The 21,972-nt window shown below is 44.6% G+C and overlaps 2 protein-coding genes across 2 annotated transcripts; one reads left to right on the top strand and one right to left on the bottom strand.

Annotated features, from left to right (window-relative positions):
• Positions 1–3,677: 3,677 nt before the first annotated feature.
• On the top strand, positions 3,678–9,366 carry ybx1 (Y box binding protein 1). The gene is made up of 8 exons (XM_056424043.1): positions 3,678–3,913; positions 5,753–5,816; positions 6,091–6,124; positions 6,206–6,295; positions 6,427–6,837; positions 7,107–7,192; positions 8,376–8,659; positions 9,023–9,366. The coding sequence occupies exons 1-7, from the start codon at positions 3,808–3,810 to the stop codon at positions 8,611–8,613; spliced, it is 1,029 nt and encodes a 342-aa protein (XP_056280018.1). The 5' UTR covers positions 3,678–3,807; the 3' UTR covers positions 8,614–8,659; positions 9,023–9,366.
• Positions 9,367–9,404: 38 nt separating this feature from the next.
• arhgef16 (Rho guanine nucleotide exchange factor (GEF) 16) lies at positions 9,405–21,454 on the bottom strand. The gene is made up of 15 exons (XM_056424039.1): positions 21,183–21,454; positions 19,786–20,419; positions 19,250–19,301; positions 18,305–18,474; positions 17,828–17,884; positions 15,818–15,978; positions 14,318–14,470; positions 14,108–14,237; positions 13,596–13,670; positions 13,383–13,475; positions 13,012–13,163; positions 12,038–12,220; positions 10,823–10,893; positions 10,186–10,287; positions 9,405–10,104 (listed from the first exon to the last, which is right to left on the bottom strand). The coding sequence occupies exons 2-15, from the start codon at positions 20,350–20,352 to the stop codon at positions 9,965–9,967; spliced, it is 2,106 nt and encodes a 701-aa protein (XP_056280014.1). The 5' UTR covers positions 20,353–20,419; positions 21,183–21,454; the 3' UTR covers positions 9,405–9,964.
• Positions 21,455–21,972: the final 518 nt, after the last annotated feature.

Consider the following 21,972-nt stretch of genomic DNA (forward strand, 5'->3'; position numbering starts at 1 on the left):
TTGTGTGGGAGAACATTAACAGCAAGCTCCTTACACATCAGCCAGTGCTCTTAAACAGTGCCAGTTGAGCATTAACATGACAATGGGTGGGGGCTGCGGTGGGGGGGTCTCGGTCTGGGTATGTCGGCACTGCGCTACTTGGAATAGGTTTTGGGATGCTGACTGCATTTAAACCGTTTGGTTGGGCAGGGAAATCATATAGTATGTTCATACACCAGGATATTATTTGAGCTTATATGTACCATTAAGCAATAAGGAAATGTAATAATTTGAAGAAAACACAGCCTGTCAAGTGTCTGTTCTGCCTGTTTTGTGATATACATGCCTAAAAGGTGCCTAATATTTCTAGACTGAAATAATATCGGCATTATAATTATTATAACTATGAGGATTTTTTTAGTTGCCTATTTTGTGGTGCCCACTCAGGACTTGGTGCCCTCCTTCGCACAGCGCGTAGTGCGTGTTATGGGAGCGGCGGCGCTGGTCTTCCCTGTGAACAGGGATGGATTAACCAACGGGCCTACCGGGCCCAGGCCCAGGGGCCCATGAGCTCAGGGGCTGGGCTGAGAGCCCTCCGTGACGTCGCTGTGATTAACATTGTATTGATATGAATATGATGATATGACACGATGCCGTATGCGGTATATGCTAGGCTTAAGTCATTCATGTCAGTAACAGGGCCCCAATAGTCCTACTGAGGGATGGATTACGAACGAGCCTACCGGCACCAGGGGCCCGTGAGCTCAGGGGGCCCGTGAGCTCAGGGGCCCGTGAGCTCAGGGGCCCGTGAGCTCAGGGGCCCGTGAGCTCAGGGGGCCCCTGGGCCTGAGCCTTCTCGCGTGACGTCGCTGTTATTAACATTGTATTGATATGAATATGATGATATGACACGATGCGCCGTGCGGTATATGCTAGGCTTAAGTCATTCATGTCAGTAACAGGGCCCCAATAGTCCTACTGAGGGATGGATTACCGAACGAGCCTACCGGCACCAGGGGCCCATGAGCTCAGGGGGCCCCTAATCCAGAGCCTCTGCGTGAAGTAGCTGTTATTAACTTTGTATTGATATGATGATATGACACGATGCGCCATAGCCGGTATATGCTAGGCTTAAGTCATTCATGTCATGGTCATATAATTCGCGTTATGTTGTCTGCTCAGCTCCGGTATCGTTGTTCCATACGGACTGTTTTGTTAGCGATGTAATTTTTTTTTTTATATTTACATTTTTTTATTAGACTTTTTTTTTGTTGACTTTTTTTTTTTTTGCGGGTGGGGGGGGGGGGGCCTTGACACGTCCAGGCCCAGGGGCCCGTGGTTTCTTAATCCGTCCATGCCTGTGAATGGTAAATAATTTAAAGACGCAATCAAATGGCATGTTTGATCTTTAAATTATGAAGGAACATTACGGCTATTGTTCATCCTCGTGTTGTGTGTGTCCTGCTATGACTATGACCTCCATTCAAAGCAATCAACACATTATTTGGCATTGATCTCTGACAAAATAATATCACGTTTCAAGCGTTATAGGATATTTGGAATAGTGACTCAGTTGTTCTGTATATAGGTGTTCGGATAAAAACTGTTGACATTGACATGCCGTGTATAGATGGGCTGCTGAGAGAACTTCATGTTCTTACAGCACTTCAACGTGCTCTCTTCCTAATGCTCCCATGGGTTTTGTGTATGTTCGAGGCAATTAACTGTAACGATGCAGTAACAACTAGAATGGGCACTCGGTAGAGCGCATACCTTCGCATATCACAAGATTGGGCATTGAATTATGAACATTTTGGCATTAGTTGCATGCCAATTGGACAAAAATGTATCGTGCTATGGTAAAAAAAGAGTTTGACCTTTCCATGACCTTGACCTTTGACCCGATTGATCCCAAAATCTAATCAAATGGTCCCCGGATAATAACCAATCATCCCACCAAATTTCAGGCGATTCAAGAACATTTTGACCTGTTCATGACCTTTGACCTTGACCTTTGACCCGATCGATCCCAAAATCTAGTCAACTGGTCCCCGGATAATAAACAATCATCCCACCAAATTTCATGCGATTCGGTTCAATACTTTTTGAGTTCTGCGAAAGATTTTGACCTGTTCATGACCTTTGACCTTTGACCCGATCGATCCCAAAATCTAATCAACTGGTCCCCGGATAATAAACAATGATCCCACCAAATTTCATGCGATTCGGTTCAATACTTTTTGAGTTCTGCGAAAGATTTTGACCTGTTCATGACCTTTGACCTTTGACCCGATCGATCCCAAAATCTAATCAACTGGTTCCCGGATAATAAACAATCATCCCACTAAATTTCATGCGATTCCGTTCAATACTTTTTGAGATTTGCGAATAACACGCATACAAATAAATAAATAAATAAACTAGAATGGGCACTCGGTAGAGCGCATACCTTCGCATATCACAAGATTGGGCATTGAATTATGAACATTTTGGCATTAGTTGCATGCCAATTAGACAAAAATGTATCGTGCTATGGTAAAAAAAGAGTTTGACCTTTCCATGACCTTGACCTTTGACCCGATTGATCCCAAAATCTAATCAAATGGTCCCCGGATAATAACTAATCATCCCACCAAATTGCATGCGATTCAAGAACATTTTGACCTGTTCATGACCTTTGACCCGATCGATCCCAAAATCTAGTCAACTGGTCCCCGGATAATAAACAATCATCCTACCAAATTTCATGCGATTCGGTTCAATACTTTTTGAGTTCTGCGAAAGATTTTGACCTGTTCATGACCTTTGACCCGATCGATCCCAAAATCTAATCAACTGGTCCCCGGATAATAAACAATCATCCCACCAAATTTCATGCGATTCGGTTCAATACTTTTTGAGATTTGCGAATAACACGCATACAAATAAATAAATAAATAAATAAATACACGGCGATCAAAACATAACCTTCCGGCATTTTCAATGCGAAGGTAATTATGGATATAACATGTACATCATGTTCGGTAAATAAAATATGAGGACTTTCCCAATCCTCCCCTTAAATTGGGTCAGTATTCCCAAATTACATTTCCACAGTGCTGCAGCCAGTGTTTATGGGGCAGTGTGCAATGCATATTAGACATTTTAAATTGTGTAGTGATGGAAGTTACACACAAGCTTTTCAATCAATCTCGAGCAAACGTCCAGTTTATAACATTACAATTGTAGACACAGTTTTAAGACAACTGAAGACCTGCTCCCCAAAGAGTAAAAGCATATTACATTAAGATACTCTCAAAATCGTGCTGTCTCTTCTGAGATAATTTGATGACACAATGTCATGTACGAATTGCATAGTAATAGATATATTCCTTGCGTTTTGCGGTCTTAGTACATTTAGTTAAATCCGTCAAAAGGCACACTTCCAAGCAGACACTGTCCCAAAAGTGTTACGGTTTTCTGTCTGACTTGTCTGGCTTTGACATCCCCACGGGGGCGGTGTGAAGGAACAGGTACAATCTCTTTCAGCCAATCACTTCCAGCAAACTCTTCTCTCAACCTCATAACAGTTGTCTCAACCAATAGGAATGCGTTTTAAGTTTCATTACAGATTCCAACCAATTGCAAGACGAGTTGGGCGGACCCCTGGCCAGGAACATTCCCCAGCACAGTTTCTAATTCTGCCCAGTTCGATCGGCAACGGGAGCGGAAAGAGGAAAGCTGAGAGCCCGAAGGCAGTAGCCCCTACCACCGCCGGCCCAGGTTACCATCTAGCACCGGGAAACATAGCAAAGAGCCGCCGCCGGCAGAAGCCAACCAGTCGTAACCATGAGCAGCGAGGCCGAGACGCAACAACCACCCGATGCCCCTGCGGATGAGGAGAGCCCATCCAGCCCGGCAGCCGAAGCTTCCGCGGCGGATAAGAAGGTCATCGGTGAGGCTCCTGGAAACGAGCTAGTTAGCTAACGTTAAGTTAGCGAACGTGGTGTTGAACGCGGTGGAGGCGATGCGCAAAAGCGGCAGTTCAAAACGTTAACTACCCTACAACCGGGCCACTTAACCGTTGAATCACTGACTGTTACTCTAACAATTTAAACGTGTCGTTAACTCTCATGGAATGACGTTAACGTATGTTCAATGTGATAGGCAAAATAAACGTTCATTTTGCCCAAATGAAGGCTCACGCTACGACCGACTATGTATAACGTCAATTATTCTGTAGTTGATGCAACGTTGGTTGGGTATGGACTATAATTGATAATATCTTGAGTATGTTTAAATCAAATGTCATTTTGCTGTCAATAGGCGAAAATGAGTCCTGGTGTTCGCTCGCAACACACATTTTTAAATGTCAGTTGGAATATAGATCGTTATTGCTCACTTTACCTATTCACTAGTTGGATGATTATGGATCGTTTATCTTGAGAGACATTAGTTTCAGATTAGAATATACGGTTTTTAAAAGTAATCCTTAAATCCCAACCGGTCAATCGCTGCCGTTTAACGGCCTTCTAACGTCTAATAACTACCACGGAATGCCATGTTACGGATTGGTCACACGCACGAACGTTGAGGCTGTTTAAGGACCGATGTTTCTAACGTTTGTGCCGCTAACCGCCAATATCGAGGCAATAATCGCTGACGTCAAGCCGTCAGACTGCTAATCACGTATCACAGTGGGACACTGAGTTATTTAATATAGCTCATTAGCCGGCCACGATTACTGTCGTATAAAGCCAGCTAACTGTCCCTTTGTTCGCACGACGTAGTCCCGGTCCACGTTAGAAGTACGTTTGTCTCAAAAACTGTTCGAAACGCGCCCTCTAACGTGCGTCAGAAACGTTCGGCAAACGATTCTAGCGAGGCCGGTTTATAAACAAATTCGGATATTACTGTCAACGGTTGTCAAACGTGTGCCCACATTGAAGGGCCTCGCTACTTAACAGCGACCGTAGCTCGTTGGCTAACGAAGCTAAGCTAGCTATTTACATGGCTGAAGGGGCGACCCAAAATGTCCGCCGTATGATTCTACGGATTTCGTTGAAAACTGATTTTTTTATTCGATAAAAACACGGAAACGCCGACCTATTTAATTGTTCTGACATAATGTGTGGTCCCCACTATGCGTGATGTGCTGCGCTACGGGTGTTTCTGTTTGCTGGCTTTAATCCAACCACATGGTTGAGCCCCTGTTAGCTACTGTGCTAACCAGCCAGCTGGGCTCGCTGCATGCTAACGCACCCGGGCGCGACTCCACCACGTGTGAACGCTCAAGTACTGGGTTGTGCGCTTTAGAATGGGGCAGTATGTATAGTAACTCCGCTTGGAAATGGCATTGACGACAGCGGACTATGTTATTGCTGCATCCATCTGAAATATGTGCCCAAATGCCGCTCTTTAAAACGGATACACTGTTAATGTGAATGATTTAACTAATCTTGCGTTCCCCATGATAAATGGCGCAGTCATTTCTGGGCCATAATGCTCTTGGTTCACACCGCACACCGAGTGCAGCTGCCACAGTGCACCCCTAAGCACCAGGATCTATAAAAAGGGTGACAGTTGAGAGTCAAATATAACTTCCACATTATTTGGCCTTGGTTAGATTATCATCATGTCTCCTGGTTGGATTCTATTACGTTTGACTCATTGGTCTGAGACATGCTAGTTGGAAAGTGTATTTGTTATTGAGTATGTTGTCCTCTTCACAGTGTAATATAATGGAAAAGACTGACCCTTGAACTTGGTTTTCTTTTATTGTGTCTTGTTGCAGCAACAAAAGTCTTGGGTACAGTCAAGTGGTTCAACGTCAGGAATGGATATGGTTTTATCAATCGGTAAGTGGACCCCACCCCCATCCTTGCCTCCTAAACACCCTGATATCATATGTGGTTGTGAAGGAACATTCCCAATCCTATTATGGCTTTGATTTGCTTACGGAGCTGACCAAGCGATTTATCGACTGGTCCACATGCTGTTACGCACACGACTAATCCTGACACTTCCTGGTTTAGTTTCAATCCGTCTGCAGATACGATGTTGCTTTCGTGGCGCAACAGATACTGCTAACTAGAAGTAACTTGAGTGTGTATTGCTCCCTTTCTTTTTAAGGAATGATACAAAGGAGGATGTTTTTGTACACCAGGTATGTTGCATCTAGTTTTACATTCTTAATTTTTGTAATGATTATGAAATCTCACACCTAAACTATTCTTGGGTTTTATAGACGGCCATCAAAAAGAACAACCCAAGGAAATACCTTCGCAGTGTTGGAGATGGAGAAACTGTGGAGTTTGATGTAGTTGAGGGAGAGAAGGTGAGCTGTTCTTTGGTTGTTAAAACAATCTGGTTTTTACTAGGTCTAAAATCCACAATTTTTTTTGCCACTTTAAAAAAAAGCACCTTTTTAATTGTTAATTTAGATAATTGCATTTTTCTTTTTTAAAGGGAGCTGAGGCGGCAAATGTCACTGGCCCAGGAGGAATAGCAGTCCAGGGAAGTAAGTACGCTGCTGACAGGAACCGCTATAGGCGCTATCCCAGAAGAAGGGGCCCTCCTCGCAATGGAGAATATCCAGATAACTACCAGAGTGACGGAGAGGGTGAGCCAAGCAGCGGTGGCGGCGGAGGAGAACGAGAACGAGGAGGAGAACGAGAACGAGGAGGAGAGCGGGAGCGAGGAGGAGAGCGGGAGCGAGGAGGGGAACGAGGAGGAGGAGAGAGAGAACGAGGAGGAGGAGGAGGAGGCGGTCGAGGTCGAGACAAAAGCAGCCGAGATGGGGGGGAGAGTGCCCCTGAAGGAGATGTGCAGCAGCGCAGACCCGCTTATCCTGGCAGACGGCGCTACCCACCATACTTTGTACGTACACAAACGCACCCAGCAGTCCCAGTGGGGACACTTGATAGATTGATGTCATACACAACACCCTCTCCTTTAAAAATCTTGGTGTATCGGGGGTCTGGTTAATATCTTGCAAATTGACTCAAAATAGGCCCTTAATCTCAGCTACCTGATGAACTATCAGCCTCAATCGCAAAATGGCTAGTTTCATAACAAAATGTGTGTGTGCTTACCTGTTGGCTTTGGCAATTGCTTCATGTCATTTGTTGGTTTGAATTTGCTTTCAGGGAGGTGAGGGTGATGAGAGCCAGGGAGGTCCTGACCAGGGCAACAAACCAGCGAGGCAGAGCTACTACCGAGGCTTCCGACCAAGGTTTGTTCCTATGTTTGCATGTTGGCTCCATTGACAGTGCTGCAACAATGGAGTAAAGCACTGCGCTGTCGCGCAAATAGTTACATCCCAGAGTCTACCGGCAATCCTGAATAGGGTTGGGTACCGGAAACCAGTGCCAATGTGGTACCGGTTCCAATACAACCGGTATTACCCGGACCGAAATGCAACGCACATTTCGGTGCTTCCCTCCGGTGCCTGAGCCGATTAAAATTGAAAACAACTATTGTTGTGAACTTCTCTGGTGACTCCGCCCTGTCAGCAGGTTACGATAGCCTCTCATTTAACTTTGACAGCGGAGGCTGCGACTGCGTGAACCCGTGTGGAGCACACCAGCGTCAGGCTGGGCGCGATGGGGAGACCGTCACCGGTCCCCCTGAACACGTGGAGACCGATGATGACGAGCAGCCTGAACTCAGATTAGTACCGTATCGTTGATTGCAAGTCTTGCATTCATAAAAGTAGCCCAAGAAATAATAAATTAGCCATTATAACCATGTTTAAGCTAGCTCGTAGCTACGAGCGTGACAGTCTGCTAGCAGATGTGTTGGTGTCCAGCGGTCCCGGCTGTTTACCCGATGTTACCGGGAATATAATGACGGAGGAATAAAGACCGTGGGGCGTCACTTTGTTTCAGTGTAACTCTCGCTGTCAGAAGCAAAACTTTATTTGTCACATGTCATCTTCAGTCCCTCTGATTGGTTGTTCTCTTTGCCCATCAACACAGTGACAGGATTAACCCTATAAGGTCTGCACATGACAATACATATCACATCATGGAGAACATGTGTTGTGTATGTTAACAGTCTGATATCCGTTGTGTCGGTGCTCCATGATAACGGCTGCTACAGGGAATATGGCCAAAGACTTTTTTAATGTCCTCATTGTGCGTTTTTAAAAAAAAGTATCGGTTTAGGCACCGGTATCGGAAAAACCCCCAAACAATACCCATCCCTAATCCTGAATTACTTTCACCTGTTTGGCCAGAGACTCTTTCCTTTTATTGCAGCCCACCCTCAAATTGCAGCTTTGCATTCAAATTTTGTTCATGTACATTTCTTTTGGCGCAATTTTTTTGTGCCTTTTATTCTTTGCATATCACCACTTAGTATTTTTATAATTCATGATTCCATACCGCCCTTTGCTTATTGCTTGTTCTCTCCAGGGGTCCACCACGTCCCAGACCTGCGCAGGATGGTGAGGAGGACAAGGAGAATCAGGTTGGCGAAGATGGTCAGAACCAACAGCCCCGCCAGCGCCGCTACCGCCGTAACTTCAACTACCGCCGCAGACGTCCACAGACTGGTGACAAACCCGGAGAAACCAAGGAGGCCAAGACAGGAGGTGACCCATCTGTAGAGAAAACGTCCGCTCCCGAGGCCCAGCAGGGTGGGGCTGAGTAAGAAACAACCTGCCCACCGGCACCTACCATCTTTTACCATCGTCCGGGTGCGTATTGAGACCAAAATGGCTGATCTTTGATCCTAATTTAAGCTTCACAAATATGTGGTTTCAGATGTAGCTGATGTGGAAATAATGATGAATTCCAGGAAAATGTGAACATCAAAATGATAGACAAATAAGGCTGGCGAGCTTGTCAGTTGCACTTTGTTGGCTCTGTAGTGGAGATCCAAAGCATCGGATTGCACTGGCTTTGATGGTAAACTGCCGGACAACATAGAGCCTGTGCTTTTATCTCCTCATAAGAACAGCTTTAGACTTTTTATTTTTCTGCTCTTTCAGATGGCTACATGACTAAATAAAAACGCAGCATACAAAATTTACTAATTTGCCTTTTTTTTTCCTTTCCAGTTTTTTTGTCAACAAGATGAAACATCAAACAAGATCTGAGCAATAAAGATTTGACTTGACGATCGTCACAAGCTTGCACCATGCATTTGACCAGATTACCACCGATTGCCTGCAAAATCTATGCAGACTTTTTTTTCCTCCATCATTTTTATGTGACAGCTACAAACGTTTTGGGGAAACAGCAAATGTTTTTCTAAATCTGTCCTAAGTTTTTACACCAAATGGTTTTTAAAGAAAAAATGGAATTTGATAACTGGTCAGTTTGACATTTTTAAATAACTTTTTATGTATTCAAACATTTTAACAAAATGCAAGCTCAAATAAAAGTCCAGAAACCAGGAAAAGTTTTGTGTTTTATATTTCAATTATATGGTCTCTCGTATTAACTTTTTTCAGTTAATTTTATTTCAAATGCAAACAGACAAATCTTGTACAATACAGTGATAATTGACACATTAAGTGTCAAACTGAATTTAAGTCACATTTCTAAATTTCCTTATTGTTAAAGAAACCCAATGCAGCATCTTGAAATGACAAACGCAATGAAATACACTAGAAATGCAAAGTCACGCATCTTGAGCTTAGTAAGCATACATTTGAAGCAACTTCTCTTACATATATACAAATTAAACTTTGCAGCTCCTAGATTTATTAAAACTTAGGACTCAGGCTCATTTTTCTTACTACAGTAATATGAGTGTTCAGTGAAGTCTGCCTGAAGTCCAGCTATTGCAAATGTCCATTCTTTATTGGCACAGGTGGACAAAAACACCTTTTCATACAGATTTAACCTGATGGTAATGTCTTTAAATTGGTTTGGACAACATGGACGCAACCCTGGAACCTCATGTTCACATTGTGTGTTGACCGACGACTGGGACAAACAGTCACCGATTTACCGGAAGGTGTTTGTTATTTTGTCCACCCTTGGTACATTGAGTCTCAAACGTTGGTCTCTTTGCGCAGGCGCTTCATGCGTTGCATGTTGTTCTCGATGGCCGTGAGGTTGGTGATCTCTGTGGCACAAGTAGCAGGAAACCAGCCTCTCTCTCCATCTCTCATTCTCTCCCCATAGCACAGGCCTAGGAAGAGCAGAAGGTTAGTGCAGCACTCCTGCATTCCTTTAAATCCGGACGATCGAGCCGATAGAAGCTGCCACACACCTTCCTCTTTCTGCAACACAATGACGAGCTCAGCCTGTTTCAGACCCAACTCATCGAGCTCTTTTGGCATGTAGGTTTTGTTGGCCTCGTACTGTGGAAGACCTGAAAAACATTCCCATAATGCAATTCATGAAATCAAAGATTTTAACCGACTGCTTCCCCGTTTTCTGCTTTGAAGCACTATACGTGGTTCATCTTTGCCAAGAATCAAACCATTTCTTCCTGTAACAAACCTGTGCCACACCGATTAATATCTAGAGCACATTACTTCCTGGTAGGTGTCATTTATCCGGGAAAGGCACACCCTTTGATAACAATGTCAAATATCTTTTAAAACAATTGCCACTACACAAATAGGAACTAAGTGCCACGTGAGTGAATGCGCTATCTGTGTGTTTAGGTCATCGCAAACCCAAAGTTAGGCTTCACGTAGATTATGACAACATTGAGAAATAACATCTGGAAAATGATTTATTCAGCTCTCAATAAGATTGCATTATAAATGGAAAATGAAAGCGAACCATCTGCCTTCCATAAAAGAAAAAAAATCATTTACAAATGGCGTGCCCGGACTAAAAACTGATCAAGCTCAGAACTCTAAGAACGACTCCCTTGGTAAATAAAGCATGCGACTTACCGTCTCTACAAGTAACGACTCCTGCCTGCTTGTGTTCGGTCAGAGCAACGATCCAGCGAGCCCGGTCCACCCTACGCCAGAGACAAAGAAAACGCATGACTCCAGAGCGAGTGTTGCATTTTGAACACAAGAAGTCTGTTTCTCAGGAATGGACTCCATGCATGGGAGCATTTAATAAGGTTGCCATTAAAACGTCCGTCAGTAGAGGGAGCCAGAAACAAAACATCAGATCTGGTTTGCACAAGCGGTCTCTCTCCATGTACTACTTAGTAGCAACTACACGTCTACGGCCGTTTATCAATTCCAAGGAAGCCGAGTACACTTCTGTACTTTTGGAGTTTGGACTTTGTGTCCAGACTCCTAAGGACGGGAGGACGGTCTTTCTGCAATTGGAACAGCAGCTGACTTGATGTCACCACATCAGCTGTTCTTGCTCATGAATTTACTCTCTTTAATAATTATTTTTTACAGTCAAACTAAATATGATAACCCTGCTTTTTTCCTTATACTTAATATAATTTTTTTCTAGTTTGAATTGTGTGTGGATATATATATACAAAATTGCAAACAATTGTCTATATAGTTCAACTTTAAAGTTTAATTAAAATATTAAGTTATGAATTTGAACCCTGTCAAACTGATTTAACGTTATCTGTGAATAAATAATAAACTTTGATCCTCCAAACCGAATTATCTCTCATGTTTAACCGCTACGGAGACAGAGCCAGCGGAGCATTTAAAAAAAGTCCTGCCGAAGTCCTCAGCGGCCACACAGTGCGCTGACCGCCCAGCGCTGCGGAGCTCACTGAGCGAGCAGAACCTCATATCTCCGGCGCATATCTTTATTAAGCTGAATCATAACAAACTCATCACAGATTTGATTTTTAAACTACTAACTTCTCGCCTAATAACATCCTAAAATTACATTCAGTGACCCAACAACAGTCGTATTTAGAAGAAGTCAACTGTCAGTTGTTTATTTTCCCAACAAGACTACGTTTCCCAGATGGCACCTTACCCATGATCATCAGTAAAATAACAGATAGCAAGAGCGTGTATGAACCAGAATGTGACAGAAGATCAGATGTTCAGCAAAATGACTAGTGTCCCTGCCTCCGGACGAAATGATGAAGTAAAGAGTCCATCACGATATTCTCATTACTTCCAGGAATAACAACTGGACTGATGTCCAGCTTGTGGCCGGGCGCGTGTTACCTGGACTCGGCCACCAGGCTGATCTGCTCCGCTCGGCCCTCACTGTTCCTGCTCATCTGCAGCTTGAAGGAGAGATAGTAGCTGTTCTTGGCAGGCGAAGTCGTTCGTCCTTCTGCCTCCTCCCCGACCTCCACCTCCACGTTCTCCAGAGTGGCGTAGTCCATCACCACGAAGCTCTCCTCGCTGGAGAAAACAACCGATTTATACTCAAAACTTCTATTTGGAGGTTTCGCTTTGATCAAACTGTGCAGGGACAGTCACAGACATATTTGGATTTTGAAATGACCCGTCGGCACAGAACACCGTCGCTGAACCTCGACACTATTTTACTTTTGTGCATGCGTGTTCAAACTACATTCCTTGACCATCTGCCAAAAGCACTTCCTGGACATTATCACCTGAGGACTGGGTCCCAGTGTCAACTTAACAACCCCTGAGACTGACTCCAGTGTTGTGGGCAGCTCCTTCCTTGTGTTGACATTGTTTGCTTTCTCCCTAACTCAAAACAGAGCGCTGAGTCCGTTGAGCTGCCCTGCTCAACGCAAGATTGAAGAATCTCAAGTATGCACGCACCACATCCATGCTCTCTTCTTCTGTCTCCTTCCTCTTGTCATTTCACGCCATTCCTCACGTTTCTCGCCTGCCAGCAGTTGGACCCAAAGTCACGGAGAAACACGCACAGAGCTCCTGAAACGCTTCAACATCTGGTCGTGCTTCTCAAGTCGGTCTCGTCTGGCGGCCGATGCCCTCCGAGGCTCTTTCATCTCAAACGAGAGCGACTATCAGCTTCTTGCTCTGGTGACTTCATCTCTCACGACAGACTACTCAACCTCCTAAATATTGAGTAAGTTGATATACTGGAGGTTATTTTGCAGACACTGTCAGTTTAAAGTTGAATAAAAAGCTCCCCTCCTCCCCCCCACAAAATATGAATATAGAATTAAAGTGTAAAATATTCAAACGGTCCCGCTGACCTCTTCTTCTTGGTGACGATCAGCACGTCGTTGAAGAGGAACAGGTAGTAGCTCTTGCTGCTGAACGCCCTCCAGATGCTGAGCTCCTCGGTGCTGAAGGCCAGCTCACCGCGCTTCTTCAGCCAGCGAGACGCCGACACCAGAGGAAATGGCTGTGAGGTCACAAGAGTTATCGCCGTCAGTCCAGGTCGGTTCACCGAGTCTGCGTCACGGCGCCGTGACGGGAATCAGTCCAAATCGTCATCCAGGTTCCGTTACGTTCCTGGCTTCTTTCCGTCTACATCCACGGCCGTCATCAGGCCCAATAAGTCAAGCCCTGTGAACTCTGTGCTCACTTTCCTTGAAGGCGTCTGAGCAGAAACAAAACGTACTTTGATTTTACCAAAATCCATCTGTTTCTGGATGGTGTACATCTGCTCGGTCCTCTCCATCCGCTGAGCCCCATCATTGCAGCTGGTGACCAACTGTTGAATTCACATCGAGGACATAATGATAATGGGGAACTTAAACACACATCGACTTCATTGTCCACTCTCAAGAGCGAGATGGGGACGAAGAGATGACGCTCTCTCGGAGCTCTCTACCTTGCTGATGGCGTGCAGAGCCCAAACAGCAGCAAAGTACTCCGCGGTCTTATCTGGAGTCTTCTGGCAGATTGTCTGTGAGGAGAGAACAAAATGTATGAGACTTAGTTAGTACCACTGTACATCCTAAGAAGCCGAATCTGGAGTTTACAAAGGAAATAATAATAACATATCATTAACTCAGGTATACATACATACACACACATATATATATATGCACTTATACATGCTACATTATAGCTGTGATTATAGCTGCTATTATGATACATACGTTTTTAATGCCCTTTGATTTGTATTATAGGTGCACAGCTTTACCAGCTTAAATGAATAACTCAATTCAAATTGTTTTTTGACGGCCGATTGATGAACTTGGAAATAATGTGCTGAATGCATACCTACATTGGAAAGGAGGGAAAAAAAAACATAAAATGTGGTCCTTAGCATCCTATTTTCGGCAGCTACGCGTTGACCAACTACTTATTTATGCAAGAAAGAAAAAAGGTTAAACTGACATCCAGCAGCAGTGGGAGTCTGGTGGCTCTCTGCATGGGAAGGATCAGGAAGGAGATCATGGGCAGGCCGCCACAATCGCTGCTCCCTTCAATCTGCTTCAGGGTCTCTTTGAACGCCGTGTTACTGGCCCTGACAGACGGAAACAGAACGGGGAAAGTTCAGCTCACTCTGCGTGAACACAGGTTGTTCCAGTTTGTTCCGCTACTCACAGCAGCTTCTGCAGTGTCCTCTGCTGGAACGTCTCGTTGGAGCAGTACACGATGTAGGGATCGAAGTGGTGGGCAGCGTGGTTCTGAACAATATCGCTAATGTCCCGGATCACTGGGTTGTCATGGTGACGCCGCTCAAGGTCCTCAAAAAACCTGAAAATTAAAGAGAGAAGGGGGAGGTGTAGGGAAGAAGTGGAACGGGCTGCGTTTCTCCTCCCACAGACCGATTACCTGAGCAGAGTGCGTTCAGGCCCAACTGGACGTGGGAACTTCTGGTTGTTCGGAAGTGACAATGACACTCGCAGAATCAACATGCAGATTTATTCATCAGCGGTCTCATTTCAATACCAAATCTACCGCAATCCAATCTGAGCGACAATTTTAAGTACTGATCCAATGTGAGATCCTGGGACAGGGATTTCGTATGTGTACAGATTGTAAAGCCTTTGAGGAAAATTTGTAATTTGTGATATTGGGCTATACAAAATAAACTGAATTTAAATCTGGCTCGGACATCAACTGTATGTATTAGGGTTTATTACAGGGTTATGTCCCTTTTAAATGAAGTTTTTTTTTTTTTTAAAGTTTCATTCTGTAACAATTGTGTCCCTGGGAGAAGTTTGAGTCGATCATTTTGAAAACAAAAAAAGGTGTCCTTTATTTAATTCAATGGACTCTGAAAATCATTTCAAGCTGCCAGTACATTAAAATACTAAATCTATGCTAAATGTAATGTTCTACTATAAGACCCAGGTGAACCCTTCTGCTGAAGCATTGTACAGGCCTTCCATTATTAGCATTACTCTAACAATAACCAGGACTTTCAGCCCTGCCCTCGCTGAGAGCCTTTTGGACAAAAAGAAGTAAAATGACACCTGGAGAGCAGCCCAACCCAGGAAGCTATGGCAGTACAAACATTCACACACAGATACTGCAAGTGATCCCACACAGGAGCTCCTGGGAAACACTCTGCCTTCTAGTTCCAGCAACCGGTTTTACTTGTAAACAAAGAAAAGAAAGACCCGTCTTCTCTTGCTGCTAGAACTCTCTCTTTCCATTCAGATATATGTCGCGAGCAATGCACAAAACAACCGGCGGCTCTCGAGCGCGTTATCATCTAAAAGCCCGGGAGCAGTCGAACCGGTTTGGCTAGCGTGTATTAACATGTTGATGGAGCCTACAGGATCCAGAAGACAAGGGAAGGACAAATACTCCACCTGAAACTAAAACACAACCCATGTTCTGCTTCAAACCCACCTCAAGGTCAACTGTATGACAAAGAAACACTCAATGTGCAGCCCCATGTGAATCTGGAGACTGTATGCAGAGATTCGACTATGTTGAGGAAATGCTACTTTCTGTATTCTTGTTGTTCTTAGATTTTACTCTTGGTTGAATGCACTTATTGTAAGTCGCTTTGGATAAAAGCGTCTGCTAAATGACATGTAATGTAAAGATCAGATCCTGTTTACGAGACCAGTAAGACCCTGTTGCACCCACCGCTTGCTGACCTCCTGAATGACAGAGATGTTGGAGAAGAGGTGATGGTACTCGGTCGCCGTCATCGTTTTCCTCAGAGCTTCGCTGCTCTTGAAGTGACGCACCAGGATGCCCAGGCTGTGCAGGTACGAGTGCTCCGATGTGAGGATCTCAAAAATGGCCTGTCAAATGACCACACACGCAACCAAATAAGTGTGAATGTGAAGAATGTTGACCAAAGTATCCATAAATCAGAAGCATATATACGAGCAGACAACAAAACACATCGGCAATTTGTCGCATCGTGGAATTAGTTATTTTACACGATGATTATTTTTGAAAGGGAGGGCCTATTTAACCTCTGCTGGCTGTGGTGATCCAACGCCCCTTCACATCCTGTAAAGGCGAGGTGGCGCAGGCGGGAGCAAAGGGCACGAGCTAAGCTGAATCAAGATCACTACTTCCTGAAAACCTCCCGCCAACAGCACAAACCGTCACTAAAGAGCCGTACATGATGGCAGCGCCTGGTGGACCCGGTAAAACTCGGCTCCGTCTGAGCCAACATGGGGAGACATTTTTTTCAGAGGTCACCTCTTCCTAATATCACAGCGTGCACGCCAGAGGAGCAGTAGGTTTAGTTCATTTCACTTGGCCTCAAATCTCCGGAATATGCTTTCATGTCCCTAAAAAAGTAGCGTTAAAGTTGCCATGGCCGGCTGCCAATCCGGAGCACAGCGCCGGGGCGCTGGAACGAAACCCTGAAGGTTCAAAAGAGCAAGAGCTCAGCACACAGAGCGAGTGGGAGCACACTGGCAGGGTGCGGCTGTATCCAAGGGCAGCGGCGCACACGGGGTGGACCTTTGGTATGGACGCTGCCTGTGAAGACACACGACAACAAGAGAAATCCACCAGCTGATAGTGTGACTCTATAACGATGGTATCGGACTGCACTCTGGGCTTTCTGGGAGCTATTTTTACCTTCGCATTGAAAATGCGGCAGGTTATGTTTGAATCGCTGTGTATTTATTTATTTGTATGCGTGTTACTCGCATAACTCAAAAAGTATTAAACCGAATCGCATGCAATTTGGTGGGATGATTGGTTATTATCCGGGGACCATTTGATTAGATTTTGGGATCGATCGGGTCAAAGTCATGAAAAGGTCAACATCTTCTTTTTACCATAGCATGGTCAATTTTTATCCAATTGGCATGCAACTAATGCCAAAATGTTCATAATTCAATGCCCAATCTTGTGATATGCAAAAGGTATGCGCTCTACCGAGTGCCCGTTCTAGTTTGTAATGAGATCATCCGCTTTGTTGTTATCCCTCGACGTGTTTCATCTACTTCTGCTCAGTCGAGCCTTTAGACACAAAATATGAGTTTAAACCTGTGGGATGAAAAGCAATATGACTGTATAGTGTATTTTTAAATAAGCACACTGTTATTTAATAAAACGCCAGAATTACTCATTAAAAGTGTGTTTTTATGGGAATACTTTTGAGTTGCATTATGGGAAATGTATGATCCTGTGTTTGACGAGCGTGACAAATTGCGATAGCTTTCAATGATTACTGCAAGAGAGTTTAATTATTCAATTAACCTCGTCTATGGTAACCACATGCTATGGCTGCGTTACCCTCCAACTCGGTGGAAAAACACAGAAACAATAAATAACATTAAAACAGAAACTGACCACTGCTGAACATTAAAACTTCACATCTGGGGCTGAAATATTGTCATTGCCGCTGACTTGAATTGCAGCGTGTTGCATGGTTGCATTGCATTGTTTAAAGTCTACTGTCTGGTGAACAGTTACACAAGCCAGGTATATGTTCTTCTCCTTGTGCGACTAATTCTAACCAGTGAGTGTGACAAGAGTTTCTGTTAAGATCTTCAAGAACTGAAACACGTTCTGCCGTTGAGCTGCATCATAGCTGTCCTGCAGCACATTAAACCCCTTCTAGGACATTACTGTCGGCATACTTGGTATGCACACACACACACACACACACACACACACACTTACCTCTTGTCTCTTTCTCTCCTGAGGTGAGATCAATGTCAGGATACCCGTATCCCTCACCTTCCAGACGAGATAAAAAGATAAATGAACGTTTTACTCCACATCCTGCTGTATATTTAAGTTCGAATTTTTTTTAAATCGTAAAGAACTATTGTCAACGACTCCAGCCTGTCAGAAAAAGCATGGTGGGTATTCTGACACCTAGAGCGAACTTAGCCAGCACGGGGTCATGGAGTGTGGAAGCTTATGCAGCAGCAAAAACATACAAGAAGCTTTTTAGACAGCAGCTGGAGTTAAGGAGCCAGAAGGATACTTGAGAGGAAGATAAACACGTCAGCTGTCAGTGCTCTGATATAAACGGTGTCATATTTGTGTACACTTGTACGACCATCGATTCAAACACCTTCACAGATGTCCGAGGCGGCCCCTTTTGGTTTCCCTCAATCTCTATTTCGATTGCCAGTGCAGTTGGAGGTTCACCTGAGGGAGCTGGCTCCAGGTGAGCTGTGCCGGCCGGTAGCTCTTCACCACGATGCCCTGGTCCTCCACCTCCACGGGACGCTCCACCACCACAAAGTCTTCCAGCAGCTCGTCCTGGTTGGTGGAGCGCAGCCCCTGCTCGCGGATCTCCTGGTAGAGTTGCGGAGTAGCTGAGGAGTACATCGACAAACACGGCTTACGTTTCAGTTCGGAGTCTCAGCGTGCGATGAGTTCGAGAAGCAGGGCAGACGCTTTGCACATTCATGAACAGCACACATTTAAAAATGTTGAAAATACACAGTTTTTAAACTGGAATATCTATCTCACAATGGGCGTATGCACAAAATCCGGATGTTATTCGCCTACAAGTCTGTCGAATGAATTGAAATAAGTGTCGAGTGTAAAAATAAATGAAAGAACAAAGCAGATTGAGAATCTGCCAAGATTATAACTTGAGCCATTTTGAGAATTAAAGCGTGGGAAGTGCGAATGCATTCGTTTGGAATAAAGCTGATTGGGAGTTAGATTTAAAATGCAAGTAGTGTGTGGGCACTGGAACGATACAGAGACCAGTCAGGTCACAGGTTTGATTCTCAGTGAAATGAGCAGGTGAAAGCTGATTGTTCTTTGAGCAGCAGCTCAGGGAGATATCAGCTCAACAGAACAACTGATTATACCTGGAAAATGAATCAAACTCATACTTGGAGAAGTGACACTGTCTGAAGGCACAGGACATCAAGAGTCAAGACATAATCCAGTTTCCTGTTCCGTCCTCTCCTGTTGCCTCAAGGGATCTTTTCTAAGCTCTGTCACAGATTGTATCCATGTGTTATTGTTATCATTTTCAATGAGAGAAAAAGACAAATGTCCCCGTTATTTCCCATCTATTTGTAGTTTGATAGCCACATTTAGAGAAGTGGACGGAGTGACACATCGGGGACATACCATCTTTGAAGGATCCACGTTGATTCTGGTTCCTCTTCCTCCCCAGGGTTCGCTGTGAGGGAGACAGCAGTGCAGCCTGAGTTTCACACTGTGGAATGCATGTGCCTCAATAATACTCACGATTACATCTTTCTAACATCTCATTCTCTCTTCAGCGATGCCTTGTTCCTTTAATCCTTAAGCATTGTACTGTGTACTCTGTTAAAAACACTCTTGGGTGTGGAAGATAGGAAACAGTTGTGGAAAGACGACATCACTACCATGACAAAAGGAGAATTTTGGCAGAAGTCACCGCCAATGCTGTTGGCTATGCTGGCGTGGACCTACGAGGCTATTGGAAGAACAACACTGCATCAGCTGGGCTCTGTGTTGGTCTGAAGATCATAACTGGAACTGAACTCGCCACTTTAATTTAGCCAGTGGCTTCGGATCGACCGCTAAATTAAACTTCTTTACATATATATTTTTTTTAATTCGCCATCTGCAACTGCAAACATATTTCGTCAACTATGAGATTAATGGTCTCCTTCCTGTACCTTGCGTCCAGGGCTGCGAGCTGGACCGGGACTGACTGCTCTGTCCTCTCTGACAGGTTTCAGCGTATCTACGGCCCCTCGTCCCGACGCCATGGCGTCAATGTCCAGGCTGGTCACAGCTGCTCTGTACGACTTGTTCCTGCGGTTGTTCCTCAAAGAAAAGCCGTCTCCATCACTGTCATAATCCTCCCAGGACACATCTGGCCCCTGGGTGGAGTGCCGGCTCCGGGTCCCGCCGGTGGAGTGCTCCAGTCCCACTGGGAACGTCACCACGGTGGTGTGGTGGCGGATCTTATGCCGGCTGGCTAAATTCTTGGGAATGAGCTGGTGGGTGCCAACCTTCTGCGCTGCAGGACTCTGGGTGCTCAAGACCACCTGCGGAGATACCACCACCCTGTCTACGATATCTTCCGGGGGAGGGGATTTTTCAGATTGGGTTGTGGGGGGGCTTTGCGGCTGGCGGCTGTCATCACCGGGCTCAGATATGTGGAGTTCTGTGGAGAAGTGGTTCTCCAGAATTAGAGGGGCCTGGTCGCCCTCGTAGCTGTCCAACTGGTGGTGGGACATGGTGTCCTCCCACTGTCACCTCGGCCCGGTCTAGTGAAATCTTCAGCACCTACAACATTGAACGAGTCTGAAGAAAATAGACAAATAAACAGATGAAAGTCAGACTACAGGCAGGGAACATGTATAAACCAGCACCTGACATGGACACATGGGGGAAACAGTTCTGGATGACCCTCAAATACCACCAGTGACCTGCAGTGGGGGCCCCAGATCTCTTCCCATCGAAGAAGGGGAGCCAAACCCGTGATCTAATTCCTCGCTCACACACTCAGTCAGCCAGTTGTGTCCGTCCTCAAACTCATAGCAAGGGACTCAACCCGTGACTCAGCGCCCACTCCCACACTCACACTGCACTTGCCCACACAAAAGCACACTGAAGACCTGCTCCACAAAATATGTGCGCCACAGAAACTATTAAAAAAGAAAGATGTAATCAAAAATAAATCACACTTTTTCTCTGATAAATGCTTCTAGTCTGCCCTGTGCGAAGAGTGTAATGTCCCGTGCAGAACACAGGGCCTAGCTCTTAGAAACAAAACATTATATAGCGACAGTCTCGGCAGAGAATATAACAATAGCTATAGCTGCAGTTTTTAAAATACACTGTTATAACACCGACAGTAAAATAAATAAATAAATATATAAAGACAAATTCAGGACGGTTTGTCCATTTTTTGTTGTTGTCCAGTCCCAGTCTGAATTTTCCAATAACTTCGCTGCGGAACAGACGGATTAAGGTGGGAACTAAAATGTCGGCCCCGCTTTCCCATGGTTCATAACAGTGCGGGGAAACGTGGTTCAACGCATCTTGAGTTCAACAGCTGCCTTACCTGTGTGAGCTGACCGGACACACATACAGAAATCTTCTTAGTAAACGAGACTATCCAGTGAGTCCTGCGGGTTGTCAGCGAGCTGCTGTCGGTGCGACTTCAGCAGCAGACGTGGTCCTCTCCGCTCCACTCGGGCTCATTTTTCTTCCGATCCACTCACTTCCTCCTCGGCTCGCAGGCGTCTAATTAAGCCGCGTTGCCTACGTCACGACAGGTGAGTGTAAATCAATCATCGAAAAATGGGAGAGGGAAAGCTGACTTTTCACAGGAAAGCCGCTTCATAATTTGGATGTATCTGTGTTTCAGTTCCGCACGACTACTTTACAAACTTTGACAACAAAATTAATTATAATTAAAATCCATTGTACAACCCCGGACTGACTTTGACCTGACTACATATTATAATTATTTTGTTTATACGAAAAGATATATATATATTTTTTTAACTATTTAAATCGCCCATCAATTTACTTCTGTTTCTTACTTTCCCGATGTTTGTTGACTTCCTATCTTTCTGATTGGTGACAAATAGCTCTTTGCCCTCCCCTGGTGAAAAATAGGAAGAACTACAGCGTCGTCACTGATTAATTTACAGTACACCGCATGAAGACAATGAATGGCACATTATAATTGTTTCAAAGGTTTTCCTACATTTCAGACATTTTGGTTTGAGTTTTCCTGTCATACATATTCTTTGAAAGCAGTAACGAGTAGAAAAGTAAAAATGGTCTGAAACACTTCTGCATGTAGGTTGTGCAGCACCTTTTTGTTAGTTTATTCATTCGTTATT

Source organism: Pseudoliparis swirei, chromosome 9 (genome assembly GCF_029220125.1).
Source record: "Pseudoliparis swirei isolate HS2019 ecotype Mariana Trench chromosome 9, NWPU_hadal_v1, whole genome shotgun sequence".
NCBI classification, from domain to species: domain Eukaryota; kingdom Metazoa; phylum Chordata; class Actinopteri; order Perciformes; family Liparidae; genus Pseudoliparis; species Pseudoliparis swirei.

Bases quoted from the DNA above. Each gene is read 5' to 3' on its own strand.
- ybx1 (XM_056424043.1), top strand. From the start codon at position 3,808: ATGAGCAGCGAGGCCGAGACGCAACAACCACCCGATGCCCCTGCGGAT. The intron at 3,914-5,752 runs GTGAGGCTCCTG...GTCTTGTTGCAG, and splicing joins GGCGGATAAGAAGGTCATCG to CAACAAAAGTCTTGGGTACA. The intron at 6,838-7,106 runs GTACGTACACAA...ATTTGCTTTCAG, and splicing joins GGCGCTACCCACCATACTTT to GGAGGTGAGGGTGATGAGAG.
- arhgef16 (XM_056424039.1), bottom strand. From the start codon at position 20,352: ATGTCCCACCACCAGTTGGACAGCTACGAGGGCGACCAGGCCCCTCTA. The intron at 10,288-10,822 runs GTAAGTCGCATG...AATGTTTTTCAG, and splicing joins AGTCGTTACTTGTAGAGACG to GTCTTCCACAGTACGAGGCC. The intron at 10,105-10,185 runs GTGTGTGGCAGC...TGCTCTTCCTAG, and splicing joins TGTGTTGCAGAAAGAGGAAG to GCCTGTGCTATGGGGAGAGA.